Source organism: Chiloscyllium plagiosum, unplaced genomic scaffold, assembly GCF_037043375.1.
Source record: "Chiloscyllium plagiosum isolate Xiang-an unplaced genomic scaffold, Cpla_swu_hap1 HiC_scaffold_9, whole genome shotgun sequence".
Taxonomy (NCBI): domain Eukaryota; kingdom Metazoa; phylum Chordata; class Chondrichthyes; order Orectolobiformes; family Hemiscylliidae; genus Chiloscyllium; species Chiloscyllium plagiosum.
Window position 1 is genome coordinate 14,516,110 of NW_028270147.1, and position 24,291 is coordinate 14,540,400.

General features: G+C 41.7%; 2 protein-coding genes and 1 pseudogene across 2 annotated transcripts in view; all 3 read left to right on the plus strand.

Annotated features, from left to right (window-relative positions):
* Window positions 1-4,964, plus strand: part of LOC122554127 (calcium-activated chloride channel regulator 1-like) — a 29,258-nt gene extending 24,294 nt beyond the window's left edge. The window contains exons 13-14 of the mRNA XM_087990425.1: window positions 1,663-1,899; window positions 4,278-4,964. Coding sequence (XP_087846551.1) covers window positions 1,663-1,899; window positions 4,278-4,708 — 668 coding nt within the window. The 3' untranslated portion in view covers window positions 4,709-4,964. The remainder of the gene's footprint in view (window positions 1-1,662; window positions 1,900-4,277) is intronic.
* A 1,254-nt stretch (window positions 4,965-6,218) lies between these two features.
* Window positions 6,219-12,071, plus strand: LOC148149088 (SPRY domain-containing protein 4-like; annotated as a pseudogene).
* A 7,966-nt stretch (window positions 12,072-20,037) lies between these two features.
* LOC122554128 (calcium-activated chloride channel regulator 1-like) overlaps window positions 20,038-24,291 on the plus strand; it is a 32,915-nt gene continuing 28,661 nt past the window's right edge. The window contains exon 1 of the mRNA XM_087990424.1: window positions 20,038-20,207. Coding sequence (XP_087846550.1) covers window positions 20,046-20,207 — 162 coding nt within the window. The 5' untranslated portion in view covers window positions 20,038-20,045. The remainder of the gene's footprint in view (window positions 20,208-24,291) is intronic.

The window sequence follows — 24,291 nt, forward strand, 5'->3', positions numbered from 1 at the left end:
GTATGAAGAGGAGAAGCCATTCGGTCATTTGAACCTACCCCAACCATTATGATCAGGCCAACTGAACATCTCAATGCCTTTTATTCACCCCACAGTCAAAACTCCTGTATAGGAAATACCTACAGATCAAATCCTGGAGTTCCCTCTTTAACAGTTTCCCTTCCATAAGACCTTTGTTAAAGCCCACCTCTTGAGCAAACCTTTCATCATCACATCCAACACCTCCTTCTTCATCTTGACACAAATATATTGACTATGTCTCTGTGAAGGTGTTTTTCTCTACTTTTATTGTTTAAAGACATGATCTTGCAGTAGTGATGGCTACGGCATTAGGCAATAATCCAAAAGTAGAGGCCATGCAGCTCAAATCATACAGTATAACAGAGGCTCTTTGGCCCATCAAGTCTGTACTGCCAAAAGCATACTCCTACCTATATTTGCCCACACATGATCCAGAGCCTGAATGCTATCATACTTCATGTCCTCATCCAAGTACTTTTATAAAATCCTGTCAGGATAAAAAGATAAACCATCTAATTAGTTTGTCATTTTTGAGTAATATGGCAGAAATAGCCACGACTGAACTTATTTTAAACAAACACAACTGTTTCATGAGTGCCATCATGCAAATAACTGGTCAGGTCCACGCCCCCCTACAACCCACCCTCCCGTCCTGGCACCTTCCCCTGCCACCGCAGGAATTGCAAAACCTGTGCCCACACCTCCTCCCTCACCTCCAACCAAGGCCCTAAAGGAGCCTTCCATATCCATCAAAGTTTTACCTGCACATCCACCATATCATTTATTGCATCCGTTGCTCCCGATGCTGTCTCCTCTACATTGGGGAGACTGGACACCTCCTAGCAGAGCGCTTTAGGGAACCTTTCTGGGACACCCGCACCAATCAACCACACCACCAAGTGCCCCAACATTTCAACTCCCCCTCCCACTCTGCCGAGGACATGGAGGTCCTGGGCCTCCTTCACCGCCGTTTATTCTAAACCGAGATTATTCTAAACTTGCAGACAAGCTGATTGGCTGAGATTTTGCTCTGGTAATGACACTGAAATTGTCAGTGTTCACATCAAAGGCCCATTGACATTGATACCAACCCCCTCCTTAACAGTTCTGTGGGTGTAACTACATTACATGGATTGGGCAGTTCTAAAAGGCAGCTGGCCATCCCAGCTGCCTTTATGGGCGGCACGGTGTCACAGTGGTTAGCACTGCTGCCTCACAGCGCCAGAGACCCGGGTTCAATTCCCGCCTCAGGCGACTGACTGTGTGGGGTTTGCACGTTCTCCCCGTGTCTGTGTGGGTTTCCTCCGGGTGCTCCGGTTTCCTCCCACAGTCCAAAGATGTGCAGGTGCGGTGAATTGGCCATGCTAAATTGCCCGTAGTGTTAGGTAAGGGATAAATGTAGGGGAATGGGTGGGTTGCGCTTCGGCGGGTCGGTGTGGACTTGTTGGGCCGAAGGGCCTGTTTCCACACTGTAATGTAATGTAATGTAATCTAATCTAATCCCTTTCTCTGGGGCAATTAGGAATGGGCAACAAGTAGTAGCCTTGTGGTGACAATCGCATCTGAAGGATAAATGTTAAAAATCAACTTCCAAATATTTTGCCCCTTTCTGAAATGTGTCTTTCTTCACTTTTCTCGCAGGTCAAATTCACCCCAACCCACCAAAGCCTCCAGTGGACCGTAACGATTCTCAGATACAATTGGGAAGCTTCAATAGAGTGAAAACAGCGGGAGCATGTGTTGTTAGTAAGGTTCCTCCCGGACCTCCACCTGACGTGTTTCCCCCAAGTAAAATTAAGGATCTTCGGGCGGCAATTGTTGGAGATGCAATACAACTGAAATGGACAGCTCCAGGCGATGACTTAGATCAAGGAACTGGTAATTTAAATTATATTTCAACACATACATTGGGAGCAATTCCATTGCTGAGTTCTCAGCCCATTTTAAGTCTCGTTGCCTCCATCACATCATCAATCAGTTGGTCAGTCGGTTTCATTGTTTAACTGGGAATAGGGTGTGACTTTTACCATTTGTGTATGTTTGTTGTTGAAAAGCATTATAATCATTTAGCATTCACTAAATATTATATTACAAGTGAATGAGTGTACTTTAATTTGAAATCTTTACCTTTCCTTTCCTTTGTTTCAAAAAGAGATAGCACAGAATCCTTGCAGTGCAGATCGAGGCCATTCAGATTGAGGATCAGTCTGCACTTACCCTCTGAAGAACATCCTGCCCCCTTACCTGACTAGTTATTTACTCTGGATAAGTGGTGCTGGAAGAGCACAGCAGTTCAGGCAGCATCCAAGGAGCAGTGAAATCGACGTTTCGGGCAAAAGCCCTTCATCAGGAATAAAGGCAGAGAGCCTATCTCCTTTTCTACCTATCCACCCCACCTCTTCTCCCTGACCTATCACCTTCATCTCCTCCCCCACTCACCTATTGTACTCTATGCTACTCTCTCCCCACCCCCACCCTCCTCGAGCTTATCTCTCCACGCTTCAGGCTCTCTGCCTTTATTCCTGATGAAGGGCTTTTGCCCGAAACGTCGATTTCACTGCTCCTTGGATGCTGCCTGAACTGCTGTGCTCTTCTAGCACCACTAATCCAGAATCTGGTTTCCAGCATCTGCAGTCATTGTTTTTACCTAGTTATTTACTCTGGCTAATCCACGTACCCTGCACAGCCCCAGACACTACAGGATAGTCCAGAATGGTCTATTCCCCTAACTTGTGGGAAGAAACCGCAGCACCCAGAAGATCCCACGCAGACACGGGGAAAATGTATAAACTCCAGACAGACAGATGCTCAAGTCTGGAATGAACCCAAGTCCCTGCTACTGTGAGGGAGCAGCACTAACCACTAAACCACCGGGTTCCTCTCCTCACCAAGTTGTATTGACTTCAAGCAGCTCGAGTGAAAGTCACTTCAATCTTTCCTTTTCAGCTAATTCCTCCCCTCGTTGTACCTTTGCAGAAGATATTGAATCATCGTTAAAGATTTACTGAACAAATAGACAAAGTCTTTTCCCTGGGTTGAGGAGTCCAGAACTAGAGGACAGACGTTTAGGGTGAGAGGGAAAAGATTTAAAGGGACCTAAGGGGCAACACTTTCATGGAAATGGTTGAGCATGTATGGAATGAGCTCTCAGAGGACGTGGTGGAGGCTGGTACAATTACAACATTTAAAAGGCATCTGGATGGGTACATGAATAGGAAAGGTTTAGATGGATATGGGCAAGTGCTGGCAAAAGAGTAGATTAATTTCTGGTCGGCATAGATGCGTTGGAAGAAAGGGTCTTTTTCTGTGCTGTACATCTCTATGAGTGGGGTGTTCTTGCATCCTTACCCTTGTGACTGTCAAAGATGGGCAAGTCTTGACAATGAGCGCTGTCATGTGTGTGACGGTCAGGCATCCCAGCCAAGCTCCTTTCAATGACCACACTTTCAGGGAACATTCTGGTGACCAGCATAAGCTTGTGGCTCAGCCTATAATCTATTCCTACCCAATGTACCAGTTCCCCACTGAGTGAAATTTTTGTCTATGACATTGACTTGCAATTTCATGGGTGAATTTGTTTTACTCTCTTACGCCACCTGAGTGTACAATTAGATATTGGGAAGGGCATTTTCCTGAGCATGAAACACTCGGACCACTCACAGGAGTAACCAATACCATTGTATTTTCAGGAACATGCAAGGCAGTTGAATTGTAATGGGAATGGGTGTAATTCAAATATTGAATGTACATTTCAATGGGAGACCATAATAAGACGATGAAGAAATAGGAACAGCAGCAGGCCATTCAGCTGCTGAAACCTGCTACACCATTCAATAGAATTATGGCTGATCATGTGAGGGGGAACATTCAACCAGCGCTTACCCTGCCAGATTGCTTAAGTAGCCAGAATGTTTCAATAACATTATATCTCATTCTTCTAAGCACCTGTGAGTAGAATTCCAAACTATTCAACCTTGGCTCAAAAGACAGTTCCCCTACATCAGGGATCATCTTGGTGAACCCTCTCTGAGTTGCCTTAATGAAATAAAATCTTCCTTTCAATAAGGGAGGGTCTGAATGAGATATAAAGAATTGTTCGGCTGTATGGTCTTCTCTTGTTCCTGTATTTTTAAACCTCTCAGTTTAGCTCCTTATTACCATTTGCCTCACTTAAGTATTCAGCAAACCTGGCAGTGTGTAAGAGGATAACATCAAGAGCCTGAATAATACATTCACTTGCTTTTCTTTTCTTGCAGCTTCCTTTTACGAAATAAAGCTCAGCAAAAGCTTCGCACAGCTGAGGGATGATTTTCCAAATGCTCAAAGTGTAAACACCACAGACCTGAAGCCAAAGGTGGCTAACTCAGAGGAATCGCTCACAGTATCTGAGAACATCGGGTTGAAAAATGGGACAGTAATCTACTTTGCAATTCGGGCATTTGATAAAGGAAACCAGTCTTCGGCCTTATCGAATATAGCGCAAGCTGCTTTAATTTTGGCGAGTCCACCTCCCACATCCCAGCCAGTCCAAACCATCGAACCAACACAACCTAATAATAGTGTAGTCATTAACATTTCAGAAATTCTTGTTATTGTTGGTATTGTTGTCATTGTTGTCTCCTTGATAATTTCCATCACTGTATGTGTTGTGACTAAAAAACGTCAAGGCAGAGTATCACCCAGTTAGGAAATGTACAGCTAAAGCCAGAGATAGTCAGCAACGTCATCAAAATTCAACAACATTCAATTTATAATGGTGCAACTTAATTCATGTTCAAAGTTTGTAACCAAGAAAATTGAATGTTCCGTGAATATTGAGCATTCCTCCTGATGTTGAGCTGAGATTGTGTTTAAATCCAACCTGTATAATTTAAATTTAAAAGTAAAGTGTCTTCCTATAAAAGGACTGACAGAATCTAATAAAGTTTTGCTGTGCAATCTGAGATTTGAGCAGATTCTTTATCCTTTACTGATGTTTCATTTTCCTGCCTGTGGTTGGAACCTCATATTGTTTCCATTTGACCAAAGAAAATTTGCCACCAACTTCAATATGAATCCATTTTGGGGCCAACAGGGACATCAGCCGATGGAAAGCAACAATTTAAAACTGGAAGCTCCTCTTCCTGAGTCCCAACCTAAATCTTGGTCCTTCAGGAACACCTTTCATCAGGAAGACATACATTTCTGTCATTGAGAGATAGAGTCGTACAGCATGGAGACAGACCCTTCGGTCCAACCAGTCCAGGCCAAACAGAATCCCAACTAAACTAGTCGCACCTGCCTACTCTGGGCCCATATCTCTGCAAACTTTTCCTATTCATGTAGTTATCCAAATGTCTTTTAAATGTTGGAACTGTACCCACATTCACCAAGTCCGCAGAGTTACTTCCACATGCGAGCCACTCTCTGTGTAAAATAGTTGCCTCATGTCTTTTTAAATGTCTCCCCTTTAACTTTAAAAATGTGCCCAATCTTCTTGAAATCCATCATCCTAGGGAAAAGACAATTACAATTCACTCTATCTATATCCCTCTATTTTATGAACTTCTATAAGATCACCTCTTAGCCTCCTCTGCTCTAGTCAAAAAAAGACCCAGCCTCTCCAGCCTCTGTTTATAATTCAAAGCTTCCATACCTGGAAACGTTGTGGTAAATCCCCCCTGAACCCTGTCCAGCTTGATAGTATAATTCCTCGACCTGGATGATCAGAGTTGGACACAATATGCCAGTAGAGGCCTTACCAATGTCATGCACAACCTCAACTGGACTTCCCAACTCCAATGCTCAAAGGACTGAGCAATGAAGGCAAGCAGAGTTTATATCTTGCTAATGGATTTTATTTTTTGGAGGACTGTGACAAGGCCTTTTCAAGCCTCAGATTAGATGCAATTCAACTGAAGAAATGATTTTGATTCTCATACTGTATTAGCCCCTCCTCCAAACTATTCCTAATTGCTTCTGATGCAAATGACCATTGAGAGGTGCAGTGTCTGTGAGGTGACAAGGCAGATCTCATCCAAAAAACACAACAAAAGAAGTGAGGACTTGTAGTTAAATAATTATTGGCATGATCACAGGATGACCCAAAGGATTTTGTAGCAGTAGAAGTCATTTTGAAGCATCGTCACTATTTGTAATGTAGTGAGCACAACAGATAATTTGCACAGAGCAACATCCCATGGGTAACAATGAGATAAATGACCAGGTAAGTTGGGTCACTATGTAGAGGGCAGATTATATCCTGCAATCTTGTGCACTTGTTGATGTACTTTCATTGCTGTAATACAAGTAGACAATGAATACTTTAAATCTTGCTTTTCAATATTTTTGCAGAATTATTTCTTTTACGTATCCCATTGATGTTATTTATTTGTAATGAAGGTGCAGCTGTAATTTACTTATCATTGCTTTTCACAGAATCATACAGGACAAAAAAGGCCCTTCAGTCCATAGGGTTTGTGGCACTCAAGTGACACTAAATCTATAGAATCCCGACACTCTGGTCAATCATCCCATTGAAGCCACACGGACCCCCAAGAGCCTTCCACCCAGACCTATCCTATCCCTGCATTTTTCCCATTGTCAATAGACTGCACACCCCTGGACACTATGGGCAATTGAGCATCGCCAATCCACCTAACCTGCACATCTTTGGACTGTGGGAGGAAACCAGAGCACCCAGAGGAACCCATGTGGACATGGGGAGTATGTGCATACTCCACACAGACAAGTTACCTAAGGCTGGAATCAAACCTAGTTCCCTGGTGTTGTGAGGCAGCAGTGCTACCCATTGAGCTACCAAGCCACCCTAAACTAGTCCCACTTTCCAGCACTCGGCTCATAACCTTGAATGTTATGATGATGGATTGCACCCTTTAGACACTCTAAAACAATAACCTTTGGTATGCTTTCTTTTATTGGTCAGAATATCGAGTATAGTAGTTGGGAGGTTGTGTTGCGGCTGTACAGGATGTTGGTTAGGCCTCTTTTGGAATATTGTGTGCAATTTGGGTCTCCTCCCCCAGTCACCTATTGTACTCTATGTTACTTTCTCCCCACCCCCACCCTCCTCTAGCTTATCTCTCCACGCTTCAGGCTCTTTGCCTTTATTCCTGATGAAGTCTTTTGCCCGAAACGTCGATTTTGTTGCTCCTAGGATGCTGCCTGAACTGCTGTGCTCTTCCAGCACCACCAATCTAACATTTGGATTAACAATCCAGCAATAATACCACCAGGCCATCGCCTCTGCTGTCATATGATGAGTAAATCGAGACCCAGCTAATGTTCTTTGCGATAGCAACTGGTGTAATTTAAATTGTGTTAATAAATCTAGAAATAAAACTAATCTCAGTAATGGCACATTAATTATCATCGAACATTGTTCAATCCGTCTGGTTCACAGATGTCCTTTTAACAAAGGATCTCTGGCATTCATACCCAGTCTGCTCTACATGTGACTCCAGCCCCACAGCAATATGGTTTTCTTAACCATCCTCTGAAATGGTGGGCAGTTAGGGATGGGGATGGCAACAAATGCAGAGCACACCATGAGCACATAATCTTGTGATTTTTAGAGTTGTCACATGAAATGACCCTGAAACATTATTTGTAATCTCTTGACTTTAATGCCTGATGAAATCGAATTTAGAAACTTGCACTACTGGCATGCTCTTTCAGAATAATATAACGAGGAAAAAAAAGACAATTTCTATCCTTTCCATAGAAAGATTTGCATTTAATTTGTATTTTCCAGCATTACCTTATAAATAATGAAGTTTTGTTACTGTTGGAATTATACAAAAAAGTAAGGTAAAAGTCAATTTAACTTAAGGGGAGGTGATAGCTTAGTGGTATTATTTAGGACAGATATGTAGATGATACCTTTGTAATCATTAAAAACACAGAAATAGAGAACACACACTGGATCATCAACGCCACACTCACAGGAATCCGATTTACTAGAGAGGAAGAAAAGGACAACCAACTCCCATTCCTAGACGTGATGGTACAGAGACCACCGAACGGAGAATTCACCACAAAGGTATACAGGAAAGCCACACACACAGACCAAGTCCTGAACTACGAAAGCAACCACCCCAACACACACAAACGAAGTTGCATCAAGACACTGTTCAAAAGGGCCACAACACACTGCAGCACACCAGAACTGCAAAAAGAGGAAGAACACCTCTACAACGTATTCGCCAAAAACAGATACCCCCGCAATTTCATCAACAGATGCCTAAGGGAAAGACAACGGAATGAGGACATGCCACAACCCAAAGGTCTAGCCACACTACCGTACATCAAGAGCATTTCTGAACTGACAGCAGACTACTGCGACCACTACGACTCATAACAGCACAAACCAACAGCCACTCTCAGACAACAACTCACCAGGACGAAGGACCCGATACCCAGCATGAGCAAAACCAATGTAGTGTACAAAATCCCATGCAAGGACTGCACAAAACACTATATAGGACAAACAGGAAGACAGCTAACGATCCGCATCCATGAACACCAACTAGCCATGAAACGACACGACCAGCTATCCTTAGTAGCCACACACTCAGATGACAAGCAACATGTGTTCGACTGGGATAACACTACTATTATAGGACAAGCCAAACAGAGAACAGCCAGGGAATTCCTAGAGGCATGGCACTCATCAACTGATTCAATCAACAAACACATCGACCTGGACCCAATATACCAGCCACTGCAGCGGACAGCTGGAACTGACAACCGGAAGCGGCAGATACAAATCACTATAAATGCAGGAGGAAACATCACAGAAGCACTTCACAGGAGGCTCCCAAGCACTGAGGATGTCACCTAGACAGGGGACGAAATGTCTGCAACACAAATTCCCAGCTTGGTGAACAGAACCACAACATTAGTGGTATTATCGCTGGATTGTTAATCCAGAGACCCAGAGAGCATTCTGGGGACTTGGGTGTGAATCCCACCACAGCAGATGGTGGAACTTGAAGTTTAATAAAAATGCCTGGAATTAGGAATCTTGTGATGACCCTGAATCCATTATTGAATGTCAATGGAAAAACCCATCTGGTTCAGTAATGTCCCTTAGGGAAGGAAACTGTCATCTAAGGTAATGAGAGGCATAGATAGAGTAGATAACCAGAGACTTTTCCCCCAGAGCAGAAATGACTGTCTTGAGGGGTCATAATTTTAAGATGATTGGAGGAAGGTATAGGGGAGATGTCAGAGGTAGATTTGCTCCACACAGAGTCGCAAGTTTGGTACTGGAAAAACACAATACGTGGGGCAGCGTCTGAGGAGCATCTTTGTGCAGAGAGTGGTGGATGTATTGAATTCACTGCCAGCTGTGGTAATAGAGGCAGAGACATTAGGGACATTTAAGTGACTGCTGGACAAACCCATGGACAGCAGTAAATTGAGGTGTGTGTAGGTTAGGTTGATCTTCGTTTAAGATAAATGCTCGGTACAAATGCATGAGCCGAAGGGCCTGTACTGTGCAGGACTGTTCTATGCTCTGTGTTCTTACCTGGTCTGGCCTACATGTGACTGCAGACCCACAGCAAGGTGGTTGACTCTTAACTGCGGGATGGGCAATAAATGCTGCCAAGCCAGCGATGTTCTCATCCAATCAATGAACAAAAAAAAATCTTTTCACCTGTGATATGTTGGGTTCAATATAGTAGGCCACATAGTAACATAACGGTGTAATAACAACCAAAGGCTCCATATAACAGGAATTCAGCAGTAACAACGTAGCCTGCAGTGTTTCTGATAGATGGATATATTTGTTGCATGCTGGCAAAGTAGCATTTTGTTTCTGTCTAGACCATGTTTCCCTAAGATTCGTTGGAAGGGACTGGCCTTTGGTGTGTGTATGTTTAAACACAAACTGAAGAATTCCTTTTAAAACTTGGAAACCTGTCATTTCAATTCACAATCAGTGCATTTTCTTTTATCATTTATGCTTTCACAGCACTGAGATTAAAGAACAGGACCTTGGTTTCAAGGGTCTCCTGGATGTGAGAAATGACTTACAAAATTTAGAGGCGCGTTTTACAGAGCATAAATACTAGGAAAATATTAACATCTTTGGGTGAATTATTTTCACGTAAGTCAGTGTTGCATGCATTCGTACAAAATGCAGTTGGGTCAGTGAAACTGAACACGCTGTAGTATCCAAATTACAAAAATACCTAATTTTTCCAGATGAGAGGTAGTTTTTGCCCAGTGTGATTCTTTTACATCGCCACCGACACCAGACCTAGAGGATTACCATCTTAAAGAAAAAACAGAGCAGATAAAACTGCCAAATGTTTGCCAATAATCTCTCCATGTGTCATGTTCCATTGCATTCAGACATTAGCATGGATAAAGTCACTTTGATGTAACTAAAACAAATCATCTTGCACAATATTAGAACTTTGAATACTGCATTTGGCTCATAGAGTCACAGCGGCATACAGCATGGAAACAGACCTTTCAGCCCAACTGGTCTATGCCGATCAGATGCTCTAAATTAATCTTATCCCATTGGCCAGCATTTGGCCATATCCTTCTAAACCTTTCCTATTCATAAACCCATCCAGATGCCTTTTAAATGTTATTTTTGCACCAGCCTCCACCATCACCTCTAATAGTTCATTCCATATACACAGCACCCTCTGCATGAAAAAGTTGTTGCTTGGGTCCCTTGGCTCCAGAAAATATGTTTTATCTAATTTTTAGTCATTTATGTAAGTCATATTTATGTAAAATAAATTGTTACCTGCCTGTGTTAACCTGTACTTTCTAGTTCTCATCTTCCTGACCTCCGTAATATCTAGTTTGTCAAACTCCATTTGCTCAATTATTGCATTAATATTATTCAAGCAGTTGTTTCAACGTTACTAAGATGATGAAGGGATTTGCCAGTAGTAAAATGACACCTACTCATTCGTAATTAAGATGCTCAACTGAGGTTATGCGAACATAGTCTGGCTACAGAATTTGATCCAAGCATTGACATCAGAGCTGAGTGACAGGGCAAAGCGTAGAGAAACCAACTTTGACATCAGCTGAGTATGACACGATGGAATCCTAGAAAAATCGGTTCGTACGTGTCAAAGTGAACACCTTCCAACAGCCAGAACCATAGGGTTAGGCAAAAAGCAAGATGCTTGTGGTTGTTACAAGCCAGATATTGATTGCCCCTTGGACTGTGATATTAGGCCAAACACTTTCAGCTACTTAATTTTAATAATTGTCCCTCTGTTAGGATCTCCAGTTTTGGGTGGTCCACTGTTCTTTCTAGTGATCAACTCTATTCGCAGCCCCTTGGTAACAAATCGACCCAAGTGATCCTTCTGATAGGGCTGTTTCACTTGGAAAAGAGAACTGAGAGGGGATCTGATTCAGGTATTCCAAATTTTGAGGGTTCTGGTCAAAGTAGAGTCACTTCTCATTTCAGTGTGATTTTAACTGATCTATGTTTTCATTTCCCCCATCTTCTAGCTCAGGTTGTTCAATTGGATATGAACAGTGCTCGTCTCCAGCTGAAACTAAGCAGGAAGGGTCCCGCAGTTGAAGTTGTTGAAGCGGAGCAAAGTAAGTGGTGTAACGCAGAACACTTCCGCAGCTCTCTCAATGTACTTGCCACAGCAGGCTACATCACTGGACTTCACTAATGGGGGGTTAATGTGAAAGACATTCCTTCCTGGGCTGTGGGGATAGCCTACCAGAGTATTCCACACATGCTTCCAGGAAGCAAACTGGGATCTGAGGAAAACTCGTGGGTGTTTTCTTGCTCGGAAAGGGGCCTTTATTGTGCCCAACACGACACCGAGGTGATGTATTTCTGCTACAAAAACCAACTGGAGAACATTGGAGTCTATCTGGACTGTGACAGTGACATTCTTGCTGTTTGTGATGCAGAATCGGTGCGGTGTTTGTACACGTTTTATTGTACACTAAAGGAACCGGTGTTTCCTGCCTTTTGTCCAAAGTTTGCTGAGAGTGAAGAGTTTTCACTGGTTCCCATGGTAATACACAGTGGTATTGTTGGCTGAAATAGATCATGTGATGTGGGCTGGTATATTTTAGAATGAGGGTCCGCTGTTAGTGTGCTGTTACAAACATAGGGACCTGCAGATTGGTGGTGTTACCTCTGGCATCATGGGAGTTCTCAGGCCTACTTCCTGCTTCTGACCATGTCTCCCTCCCCACACTTGCTTTGGAAGCCTGAAACCTACAATCACTAACCTTTGTGTGTAATATTTAGAATTTTATTTCCTTTCTTTTGATTTTAAAGCAACCTGTATGTTATTTTTATTAAACATTACTTTGTCAAACTTGAACTTTTAATCAATTATGTGATGACTAGTAATATTAATAAGTGCAAACTTGTTTATTTCCACAAGGGCTATTTTGTAGCTGTTGGTCTGTCTGAACTGATGGTTTTGTTTTCAGATCTTGCTAGATTTCCCAAATTAAAGTTGTTTTTGATCTGATGATTTTTGAAATACAAGCATTGAATGCATACAGGGTGGTCAACTAGAGTGTCGAGTCAGGAAGTGGAGTTTAATTAATGGGCAGTTTAACTGATTGTTGGGAGCGAGATCTCATCAAAGGGATAGGCTGAGTGTCCCACTTTCTGCTCCTATGTCGTGTTGTCTTATGGATGTATAAGGAGCTTGAGTTCTGTGGAGTCTGCAATACTTCTAGTGCCTGTGAGAGGAGGTTGACAGGAGACTTGTGATTGTCACTCTCTCTTATCTTGAGGAAGTTTGGGTGAAGGCTGAACCCTGGGGCCCGAAATTTGACTGAACAGGGCACTGCCTCCATCATTCATTACAGTATCCAGAGTGGGATAATCCGAAGACTGTGGAGGAATGGACATCAATAAAGTAGTGAACCAGATGGGTCCACTCTGTCTATGGCTATTCAGAGACTTGGTAATGTTAGCATTCAGGGCAACGTTATCTCTTTCAGGGACTGTGTTGAACAGATCAATTTGGGGTTACCATTTGTGCTGCTATGAAGTTGCTTTTCTTCCTTTAAGTGTATGTTTATATGTATGTATGTGCAATATATATAGAATGAGTTTTAAAATAATTTTATGTTTTGATTGTTATTAGTTCTTTAATAAAAGTGTTGATTGCATACATATTGACTGTTGAGGCACTTCTTCCTGTTACATCCAGAGTACAGCTCTGACTCTAAGTGAGACTCCACAAGGAATTCTTGAACTTGACAGCTTTCACCCAAACAGGACATTTGAGTCCCTGGTAGAGAGTTGCAGTAAACAGAAGACTTTCTGTGACAGGCCTATCTTCCCACATTTTAATGCTGCTTTGTAATGCATGTTTGAATTTGCTTTACACACCCATCCAGATTTGAAAAGTGTGGCAAGCACAGCAGGTCTGGCAGCACCCGAGGAGCAGGAGAGTCGATGTTTCGGGCATAAGGCCTTCAACAGGAATGTGTGGGATAATCTGAATGGCAAGGCAGAGCACAGTACCAAGGATATTACCAGGTCCGCCTGTCCCAGAGTGACTGGCTAGTCTGGGTGAATATTTATTTGAGTGTTTATGGAGATGTCAGATGAGTTTAATGCTTTCTGACATGTTGTCATGACTCAATTGGGCAGAATGCACTGATAACAAAGCGCCACCATTACACAAAGTGTCATAAATATGTAACGAACGAATCGATCAAGATTATCACAGGCTGCTAAAGTTCAGTTTCATAGTTCCTTGAAAGTGGTGTCACAGGTAGATAGGATAGTGCAGACAGTTGTTGGTATGCTTGCCTTTATTGGTCAGAGTATTGAGTATAGGAATTGGGAGGTCATATTGTTGCTGTACAGACACTGGTTAGGCCGCTTTTGGAATATGGTGTTAAATTCTGGTCTTCCTGCTGTCAGAAAGATGTGTTAAACTTGGGTTCAAAAAAAGATGTACAAGGATGTGGCCAGGGTCGGAGGGTATGAGCTCTAGGGAGAGGCTGAATAGGCTGGGGCTATTTTCACTGGAGCGTCTGAGGCTGAGTGGAAACATACAGAGGTTTATAAAATCATGAGGGATATAAATAGGGTGAATAGCCAAGGTCGCTCCTCCAGGATAAAGGAGTCCAAAACTAGAGGGCACAGGTTGAAGGTGAGAGGGGAACAATTTAAAAGGGACCTAAGGGGCAACTTTTTCCACACAGAGGGTGGTGCGTGTATGGAATGAGCTGCCAGAGTGTAATGGAGGTTGGTGCAATTACAACATTTAAAAGGTGCTAGATGGGTATATGAACAGGAAGGGTTTAGAGGGCTATTGGCCAAATGCTGGCAAATGGGACTAGAATAATTTAGGATATCTGGTTGGCATTGAAGAGTTGGGCCAAAGGGTCTTTTCCAGTGCTGTACAGCTCTTTGTCTGTATGATTGGATAAGTGTAATTCACAGCAGGCTTTGTCATGAACAAGGAGATCACTGCTTATTGCAAGCAAACATATTCTTTAACAAATGACAACAAAAACATACCTGTTTGCAGTATTTTTTATTAAAGTATATCTTCTTAAAGTATATAATAGTATATCCTCTTAAAACCCAAACCTCCACACACTCATTCATCAATAAGACAAACAAAGACAGACAGCTTAACAGAAATATGATAGGTGACAAAATACAGAAGGAAAATAAAAATCTATAGATCAATCCCTAAACTACACGAGTAGATATTTTCTAAACAACCTGTACCGAGATATTGTTACACATCCTTTGGAGCAGGTGGGACTTGAACTTGGGTCTTCTGGTTCAGAGGTAGGGACACTGCATCACAAGAGTGCCAGACCAAACAAGTAGGATGAGTTGTTTCTCACACTTTTCCTTTGATTCTTAGTAATAATGACATGACATTGTGGCCGAGCAGTGGTCGATGTTTGATAGGTAGCTGATCAAGTGGACCTCGGTCTTTTTTTGTTTTGGAATTCCTTCTCGAGAGTCTGTGGGATGTCTTTTAGTCATTTGTTATTTACAGGTGTCTCAATGCACTTTCTTGCAGGATTATGAACCTTCATCTTAAGCCGGTGCAAAAGGCTATTATCATAGTTTGTCATACTGCAAAGAAAGAAGCCCTTCGGCCCACCTTGTCTGTGCTGACAAATAAACACTAAACTACACTAATCCCATTTACTTGAACTTGATCCATAGCCTACTGTGCCCTCACATTTTAATTGATCATTCAGATGCTTTGTAAATGTTATGAGAGCATCTTCCTTCACCAACCCCTCAAACAGGCCATTCTATATTTCTACCACTGTCTAGCTAAAAGCATTTTACATTTGATTGCTTCTCAGCCACTTACTCCTCACCTTAAACTTATGCCCTCTGATCTGAGACATATCTGCCCTGGGGAAAAAAGTTCTACTTGTTCCTTTCATAATTTTGTATATATCAGTCTGCCCCCTCCAACCCTGCCTCCTCTGTCTAAGGAAAGCAAACCCAGCCTATCCAGTCGCCCATCGTAACTGATAAGTTTCAACACTGGCAACATGCTGGTGAATCTCCTCCGCAGCCTCTCCAGTACAATCACATCCTTCCGGTTGTGTGGCAACAAGAACTGCACGCACTATTCCATCTGGAGCTTACCTCTTCTACACCGCAGCTATGTTATATTCAGAGACTCTTGGTGCTGCTGTGTCTCCTAAAGTATCCAGCTCACTACATGCAAAAGAAACTAAAACTTGTTTAATTGAAGTGTGTACCACAGAACCCCAGTTGACCTTTCGGTTGTAAGAACTCTCTCGGTATTTTATCAACAGAGCCGCGTGCAACTTCCATTTCCCAGTTTATAGTTCAAAGAAAAAGAAGAGATGTGGTTCCTTACAATGTGTTTTAATATGTTGCCTCACTCAATGCAGAGGAAAATAATTTCTTAAACTTGTTCCAGGGACCTAAATTATTTTAGTTGCTTTCTGTAGAAGCCAATTGATTTTCATTGCAATTGTGAGTGTGAACACATTTTCCAAGCTTGTTCTGGAAGTCATTGCTTTTTTTATTGTTCCTTACAAATTATTACTCATGGGATTTCATATTTCCTGATCAATAATTGGAAAAGGTGTGGAGGAAAACATGCATTATTTATCTGCAGCACATCCAGGTGCTTTGGGTCAGACATTGTTCAGGAGAAGGTTCAGAGATGATTCACTGCCTATTATGTTCAAACAGCAACGTACTTTGCAACTTAGTCAGATTACCTTTACAAATAGTATTCACGCTATCTTGCCCTCCACCAACCGGAATATTCCACTAACGAAGTTGAAGAATTTTTCCCTTTGTATTTAGGTAAAAGAAGAACTAAAGTTGGAGGAGGTCCAAGCCTCTGAGAGTTATAGCATACATCAAAGGAAGTTTATGATTGATTCCTACCCCAGTACATGCCCAGATACTATCAGTTTTATTATACTTCTCTGTGAATTTACGTAAATTCGTTTAATGTCTCATTTCCACATGGCTAAACGACTACCGTCTAAACAATACATGTTCATTGATCCCATTCCACATTACTGGATATGCCCAGTGTGCTAAACCCAACCTCTTTCAGCTGCTTCATCAGTGGTCTACCTTCTCTCGCAATGTTGGACGTAGAATAATCCTTAATGATTTCACTGTGATCAGTATTATTTAGAACTCCTGTGGTCGATATCTGGATAGAGCAGGAGCTAAACAGGGTTCAAGCTTGGTCTGAAATGTAGCAAAAATGTTACTTACTATTTAAGTTTCAAGCCATGACCACTTACCATTGATATTCAACAGCATTGCCATTGCTCAACCCCTGCCATCATCAATATCGGGAGGTCAGGGGTCAATACAATATTAATTTGATGCCTAATCTTAGGTTTTTAGTGGCTCCTTGAAGACAAAGTAGATTGATGGGAAATCAGAATATTCTTAAACACCAAAGGTTTTGGATCAGGTGAGGAAACATGAACTGATTCCCTGCTTTTAACTTTCCAGATTGGGGGCAAAGGTTTAATTTCCTCCTTTACACACAGCAATATCTTGGCCCAAATGAAATATACCAATTTTATTGTAGCAGTAAGCTGCCAATTGCAAGGATTTCTTGTGTTAAAGGAATAACAAGTTTTATTACCTGCACCATCTGTGAAAAAAAAGACATTGAGCATGTGATTTTTCTGCAGTTTTTTGGGCTCTCTCAGTCTCTCTTTCTCTCTCTCATACACCCACACACATACAAAATTATAAGGTATTCAGTACAAAAGGCAGAGAAAAGAATGCACAGTTTACAGAACTTTGAGTCCTTCAGCAATAAGGGTTTAGCCTGAGACCATGTTTGGATTTTTCACTTTTTGGGACCATCAGCAGTAAAATTGTTAATGTTAATTTTCAAGTTCTTGCTTTCTTGTTGTTTCGTTCCAATTATGTTGTCACTGGTACTTTTTCTTAAGAGAAAAGGAATGTCTTCGCTAGTCTGTCTCAGTTCTGCTATCAGAAATCCACCTCCTCTGCTTGTATGTTAACATTGCAGTTTTTTTCTTATTCTGTCTGAAGATGGTGTTTCATTTCCAACTTGTGATGATTCTCATGATGGTACAAAGCAGAAGGTATCAAAGTTCCCAGAGTGGGCTTTCTGGCTAATTTCACGTTACTTGGGAAATTATTAACTTCAGACATTAAACTTAGATATTAGGACTTAAAATATTAACTGTTTAATTCATGAAGCCTGACCAGTCAGTGGGTTCAGCAGCCTAATTCAATAATGTTGGCTCCTTTGTGAAATCTGTTTCAGTCCATGAGAGTTCCAGGTATTAACTCAGATGATGGAATTCAAAATCATGTTAAAATTATATGGAATTAGTTCATATTTTATCTCATTTTTCCAAAGGAAATTCAAGACTCAGTGCTGCATGAGCAGCCAAAATTGCAACAATTAGTACATTGTTTTCCGTCATTCACATTCCCTGCCCCCATCCTTCTTCATCCTCCTCTGTGTAATGTATTGTAGTTGACTTTGTTGCGTTAACACTTAACCTTCAACAGGAATCATCTTAAACTTACTTTATTTTCAGTGAATATCAACCATTTAATGTTACTATTTTTACAAAATAGTGAGTAGCTAGTTAACTCAATTTGTATTTAGTATTTCACTTAGCACCTCAGGTTTAGGTAATGTTTCACTTAGATGTTTTGCAATGAATAGTTTCTTCTTCAATAATAGATCACCAATTTCCTTTCAATCTTGCTGACGATTGCATGTGACTTTATGGGAAGAGAGAGGGAGGAGGCAGTTTGTCATCCTAATCACTGTCTAAATTCCAGAGTTCCAAATTCCTCTCTTCCCCAGAAGCTATGACTGCCTTTATTCTCCCATCTAATAAAACCTTAAAACCATCTGAAATAGGAAGAGGAGCAGGCCATTTATCAGGGCGTTGCTGGCTGGCCAGCATTTATTGCCTATCCCAAGCTGCTCTTGAAAATATGGTGATAAATTAGGATAAGGTGCATTAGCAGAGATTCAACAGTGTGTTTTATTGCCATTTATCTGCAATCTACTGTGGGTGTCATGTAAATCTGAGTGTCAGAATCTGAAGGCTCCATGGATATGTCTTCAATGACCTGCACTGACATTCAAGACCCCCAGTCGAAATGTGTGGCGCTGGAAAAGTACAGCAGGTCAGGTAGCATCCGAGGAGTAGAAGAGTCGATGTTTTGGGCATAAGCCCTTCATCACTCATTCCTGATGAAAGGCTTATACCCGAAATATCTCCTGCTCCTCGGATGTTGCCTGACCTGCTGTGCTTTCCCAGCACTACACTCTCCACTCTGATCTCCAGCATCTACAGTCCTCACTTTCTTTCATTTAAGATCCTCAATTGACTCATCACATTTAATGAGCCAAACCACTTCTTGTTTACATATATATAACAGCTGCATCATTTGTGGTCTTCAATGGGATATTGGTTATATTGACAACATGCACCACTTTGGGGAAGTTAGTTACTTTGTAGAATGTGCCAAACCATTCCCTTTGCTAGGTTGTGGCAAAGCTGATCAATTCAGAAGTCTCATTATATATACACTTCTGCTTGAGAACCCAGGCGTTCATTTGAGTACAGACACAACTGAGTCCCAGGGAAATCATTGTTTGATTGATAGCTCTAGTTCACTGATCTCTTCTGTCAATTACACAAGGTTTCTGTATGCAAGTTGAAGAGGTTTTGAGTGCATATAGTTTCTACTATTGATATTTCAACAGATCTGGATGACTGACAGTTTGTTTCGTGAAAAGTACTGACTGAAGTTATTTTTGAGAGCTTTTTGTGCACATCCTTTTGTCACAATAGGTTTAACTGCTTCTACAGAATGTGGTTGAATGAGCTAAAAGTGCTGCATTTTGACATGGGGTTCCTGAAAGGCCATGGTGCAGTGTGAGGCAAGTCAGAAGATTTGGTGGGTTAGGTCTCCCTTGGAATAGTCACTTCCAAACCTGAAAGCCCCTGTGGTTGCCTCATTCCCAGCTGGCTTTGGAGATCACACCTTCACAGCCATTTTCTCCAAAGTCAGGTATACAAATCCAAGAATACCGCAAAATCCCACTAACCAGCCCATGAATGCAGATCTTGACTATTGTACCTGAATCCTCTGGACCATTATCTCCTCCACACTGTGATATTATCTTTAATCAGTACTTTCTCCTCATTTTTTTCATATACTAGAAATATTTAGAAACTAGACCTGTCCTGTTTTTAGCCAAATCTCCATTAAAACCACAGTATCATACTCATTTAGGGCATCTGTGCATGTACCTGAACCTTGACCAAATGAAAGATCCCATCCAGAGCTCTGATGTGACTCATCTATGGAAATGCAGTATGTTAAGCTGTTGAAGAATTTCTGAAGTTGATTTCCTTATTATACAGGATCAGCAATAAATGTACAGCTGATCTAAAATGTTTTGATGCAGATCAATATAAATTGCAGTAACTTCATAGCCGTGCCACTTGGGACTAAAGGGTGCACTGGTTGGATTTCAAAAATGAAGTCTATCAAGATATTTCTCCTCTCCCTCGTGTGCTTGGTTTGTGTCTATGGTGTAAGATGTTCTGATGTGAAACTGGCGAATAATGGTTACGAAAATGTCGTCATTGCTATTAACCCTGGAATACCAGAGGATCCAATGCTCATTACAAAAATTCAGGTAGGACCAGTAGCTGAATCCCTATTGCAATCAATGACTGTGTTTAGTCGTTTTATTTATCATTGATACTGTAGGTAAAGAAATTGAAAGAGAATTCTTTAACAAACTGGCAGTCGATGAGCATTCTTTTGTGACCATCCGTGGGCTTGTGTGTTACAGTAACATCCAACCTTCAGCTGTCTCAATCCTGTCATCACACCCAGTTACTCTCTGGCTGGGTCTGTGGTTTAGTTTGATCTACCCACCTTGTAGCCAGTAATCTCCTCACTAAACAATAATCTATCAGTCTCTATTTTAACAGTTTCAATTGACCCTCGCCATCAATAGCTTTTTGAAGAAGGAGAGTTCCTCCGTGTAAAGAGATTTTTCATGCATCAACCATGAATATCTTAGCTCCATTTTTCTGGAAGGTTCTGACCTCTGGTTCTGGATTCTCCCACCAGAGAAGGTGATTTATCTGGATTTGCCCGATCAAAATCTTTAATCGTGTTTGACTTGGGAAAACTATAGTCTCCTGATGGTTTACCAAGTAGAACAGGTGGACCTTCAGTGCAGCCCCTTTGGATTACACACTCTTTTCCTGGGAGGGAGAGAGCTTTTTAAACTCACACAGTGTAGTCACACTTTGGCAAGACGTTTCTTAAATGTGCACAAAGAACAACAGTGCAAGGTCAATTCCCATATTGGCTCAGGTTACCATAAAGGTCCAACTTTCTCAATCTCTCCCCTCACCTGTGGCATGGTGACACTCCGGTTAAACTCACCAGCAATCATCTCTCTCTAACGTAAGAGTAACCCCACAGTCCATGGGCTAAGTTGACTTTTCCTTTTACTTTAACTCCTGGCATGTAATCATCTAAACCCCCAAACAGTCAGGAGAGCACTGCTGTGTTGCCATTGTTTGGTCAGACATGATCATCCCATAGATTGAGAGAGCAGCTCACCATGAGCCAAGTAGAAAGAATCTCTCATTTCCCAGTGACAACTCTGTTCCTTTAACGAGCCACAATTAGATATGCTGCCTTGTTAATTAATTTGTTTTTACAAAGATAATAATGCATTAGTAAACAGGGGCTCTTCAATCAGCTCAGAAGGGATCACATTCAAGTCAATAAAGTGTTAAATGAAGATATTGGTGAAGCAGGTTTGAAGGAGTGCACTACCTCACAAGGCAGTGTGAGCTTATTAGGAAAGTCTTCATCAACAATTCATCAGTTAGTTTGTGGTGGAAGGTAGTGTGTTCAAAAAAGGGAATGGTGCTTTTTTTACTCACTGGAATGATCAAAATCAGTTCAATGTACATCACTTGTATTAATCTCACTATTCTCATCGAATCATAGAGGTGTACTGCATGGAAACAGACCCTTTGGTCCAATTCATCTATGCTGACCAGATATCCGAAATTAACCTAGTCACATTTGGCAGCATTTGGCCCATATCCCTCTAAACCTTTCACATTCATATACCTATCCAGATGCTTTTTAAATGTTGGAATTGTACCGGTCTCCGCCACCTCCTCTGGCAGCTCATTCCATACACCCACCATTCCCTGCATGGAAAGTTGCCCCTCAGACCCATTTATACCTTTCCCCTCTAACCTTAAACCTATGCCCTCTAGTTTTGGTCTCCATCAACCCAGGGAAACAACCTTGTCTATTTACCCTATCCATGCCCCTCATGATTTTATAAACTTCTATAAGGTCACTCCTCAGTCTCTGACACTCCAGAGAAAATAGCCCCACCCTGTTTAGCCTCTCCCTATCGCTCAAATCCTTGAACTCTGGCAACATCCTTGTAAGTCTTTTCTGAACCCTTTCAAGTTTCACAACATCTGTCCTATAGCAGGGAGACCAGAATTGCATGCACTATTCCAAAAGTGGCCTAACCAATGTCTGGTACAGCTGAAACATGACCTCTCGACTCCTCTACTCAATGCACTGACCAGTAAAGGGAAACATACCAAATGCCTTTTTACATTGTTAAAAATAACACTACACCAGGTTATATTCCAACAGATTTATTTGGAAGCACTAGCTTTTGGAGTGCTGCTCCTTCATCAGGTGGTTGTGGAGTATAAGATCATAAGACAGAATTTTTAGCAAAAGATTTCAGTGTGATTCAACTGAAATGATATATTGAACAAACCTGGATTGTTTGCTAAGTCTTTCATCTTTTAGAATGGATTGCGGGTTTCGATTCATTAGTGTGTAAATCCTAGGTCTGCTCTTACGTCACCTTCTCGAGATAGCTTAAAGTTTTATATAAAAAAAGACATCTCAGCTCAGACAATGCATTAAAGGTGCGAGGTCAGAGTCTTGAGCCAGACTGGTTCTATTTCAACAGTGGAATTTACAAAATATTACATGTATTGACTGCACGCATTGACTGCCTGTAGCTTGTCAATTTTTTGAGCAAAATAGAATATATCTGCAAATCTAATTCTGCAAGTACAATTTTACCTCATAGTCGTATATGTGTGCGTGCATGCATGAAAGAGAGTGAGTGTGTGCATGTTTGAGTGTGAGTGTTGTGAGAGAGCATATGTTTGCGTGTGTGAAAGCTTGGTAAAGTGTGTGTGTGGGTGTGATGGAGTCTACACCTGTGAAAGAGTGTGTGTGTGTGTGTGTGTGTGTGTGTAATCGAGGTTTGTCCAATACATCATTCCAGTTGCATCACTCTGAAATCTTTTGCTATAAACTCTGTGTCTTATGATGCTATACTTCACAACCACCTTATGGAGGAGCAGCGCTCTGAAATCTAGTGCTTCCAAATATAGTTGGACTATAACCTGGTGTTGTGTGATTTTTAACTTTGTCCACCCCAGTGCAACACCAGCTCCTCCACATCTTTCTTACATTGCGCTTTACCAAATTTCCACACTGGGAATCAGGGTCAGTTGGGTAATCTTTACTGATGATACTGGGTAACAATGAGCTGGTGCCCCTTTAAAATGGTAAAAGGAGACTGTTCGGTTCCCCTTCCAATTTCACCCAGAGCTAACGTATCAGATCTGAACTGTGAGTATAAGGCAGAACAAAAGCAATTTTCATTTACATATGATATGCCGGTTTAGGACTGGGGTGGGCAAAGTCAGAAGTCACATAACACCAGGTTATAATCTTTGAAGAGAAAATGAGGTCTGCAGATGCTGGAGATCAGAGATGGAAATGTGTTGCTGGAGAAGCGCAGCAGGTCAGGCAGCATCTAGGGAACAGGAGAATCGACGTTTCGGGCATTAGCCCTTCTTCAGGAATGAGGAAAGTTTGTCCAGCAGGCTAAGATAAAAGATAGGGAGGAGGGACTTGGGGGAGGGGGGTCGGAAATGTGATAGGTGGACAAAGGTCAAGGTGAGGGTGATAGGACAGATTGGGGTGGGGGCGGAGAGGTCGGGAAGAAGATTGCAGGTTAGGGAGGCGGTGCTGAATTTGATGGATTTGACTGAGACAGGCTGGGGGGAGGGGAAATGAGGAAACTGGTGAAATCCGAGTTCATCCCTTAAAGTCCAACAGGTTTATTTAAAATCACAAGCTTTTGAGGCACTGCTTCTTCATCAGGTGAAGAGAATTCAACTAACGAAGGAGCTGAGTCCCGAAAACTTGTTCTACCAATTAAACGAATTGGACTATAACCTGGTGTTGTGCGATTTTAAACTTTGTCCACCCAAGTCCAACACTGCCACCTCCTCATCTTAAATAAATCTGTCAGACGATAACCTGGAACGGGTGTCATATAACTTCTGACTTCATTTATATAGCCCCTTTAAACAACTGAAGTACAGGAGCAATAATCAAACATAATCTGAATTTCATTATTGCCCTCAGCTGACTAGATTCTAATTTTGTGAATCCCTCTGTACACCTTTCCACTTTCAGTTCTTCTTCAAGGCGCATGTTAAAATCAACTTTTCCAACCCGAGATTATCTCTTAACATTCTATTATGTGGCCAAATTTTGTTTTATAATTCCTTGTTGTGTGCAAAGAGGCATTTTGCCATGTCAGAGGTGTGATCTGAACACACCTCTTTGTTGATGGTACAGACAAGTTGCAGTATACGTTTATAAATGCCTACCATTCTTCCCCGATG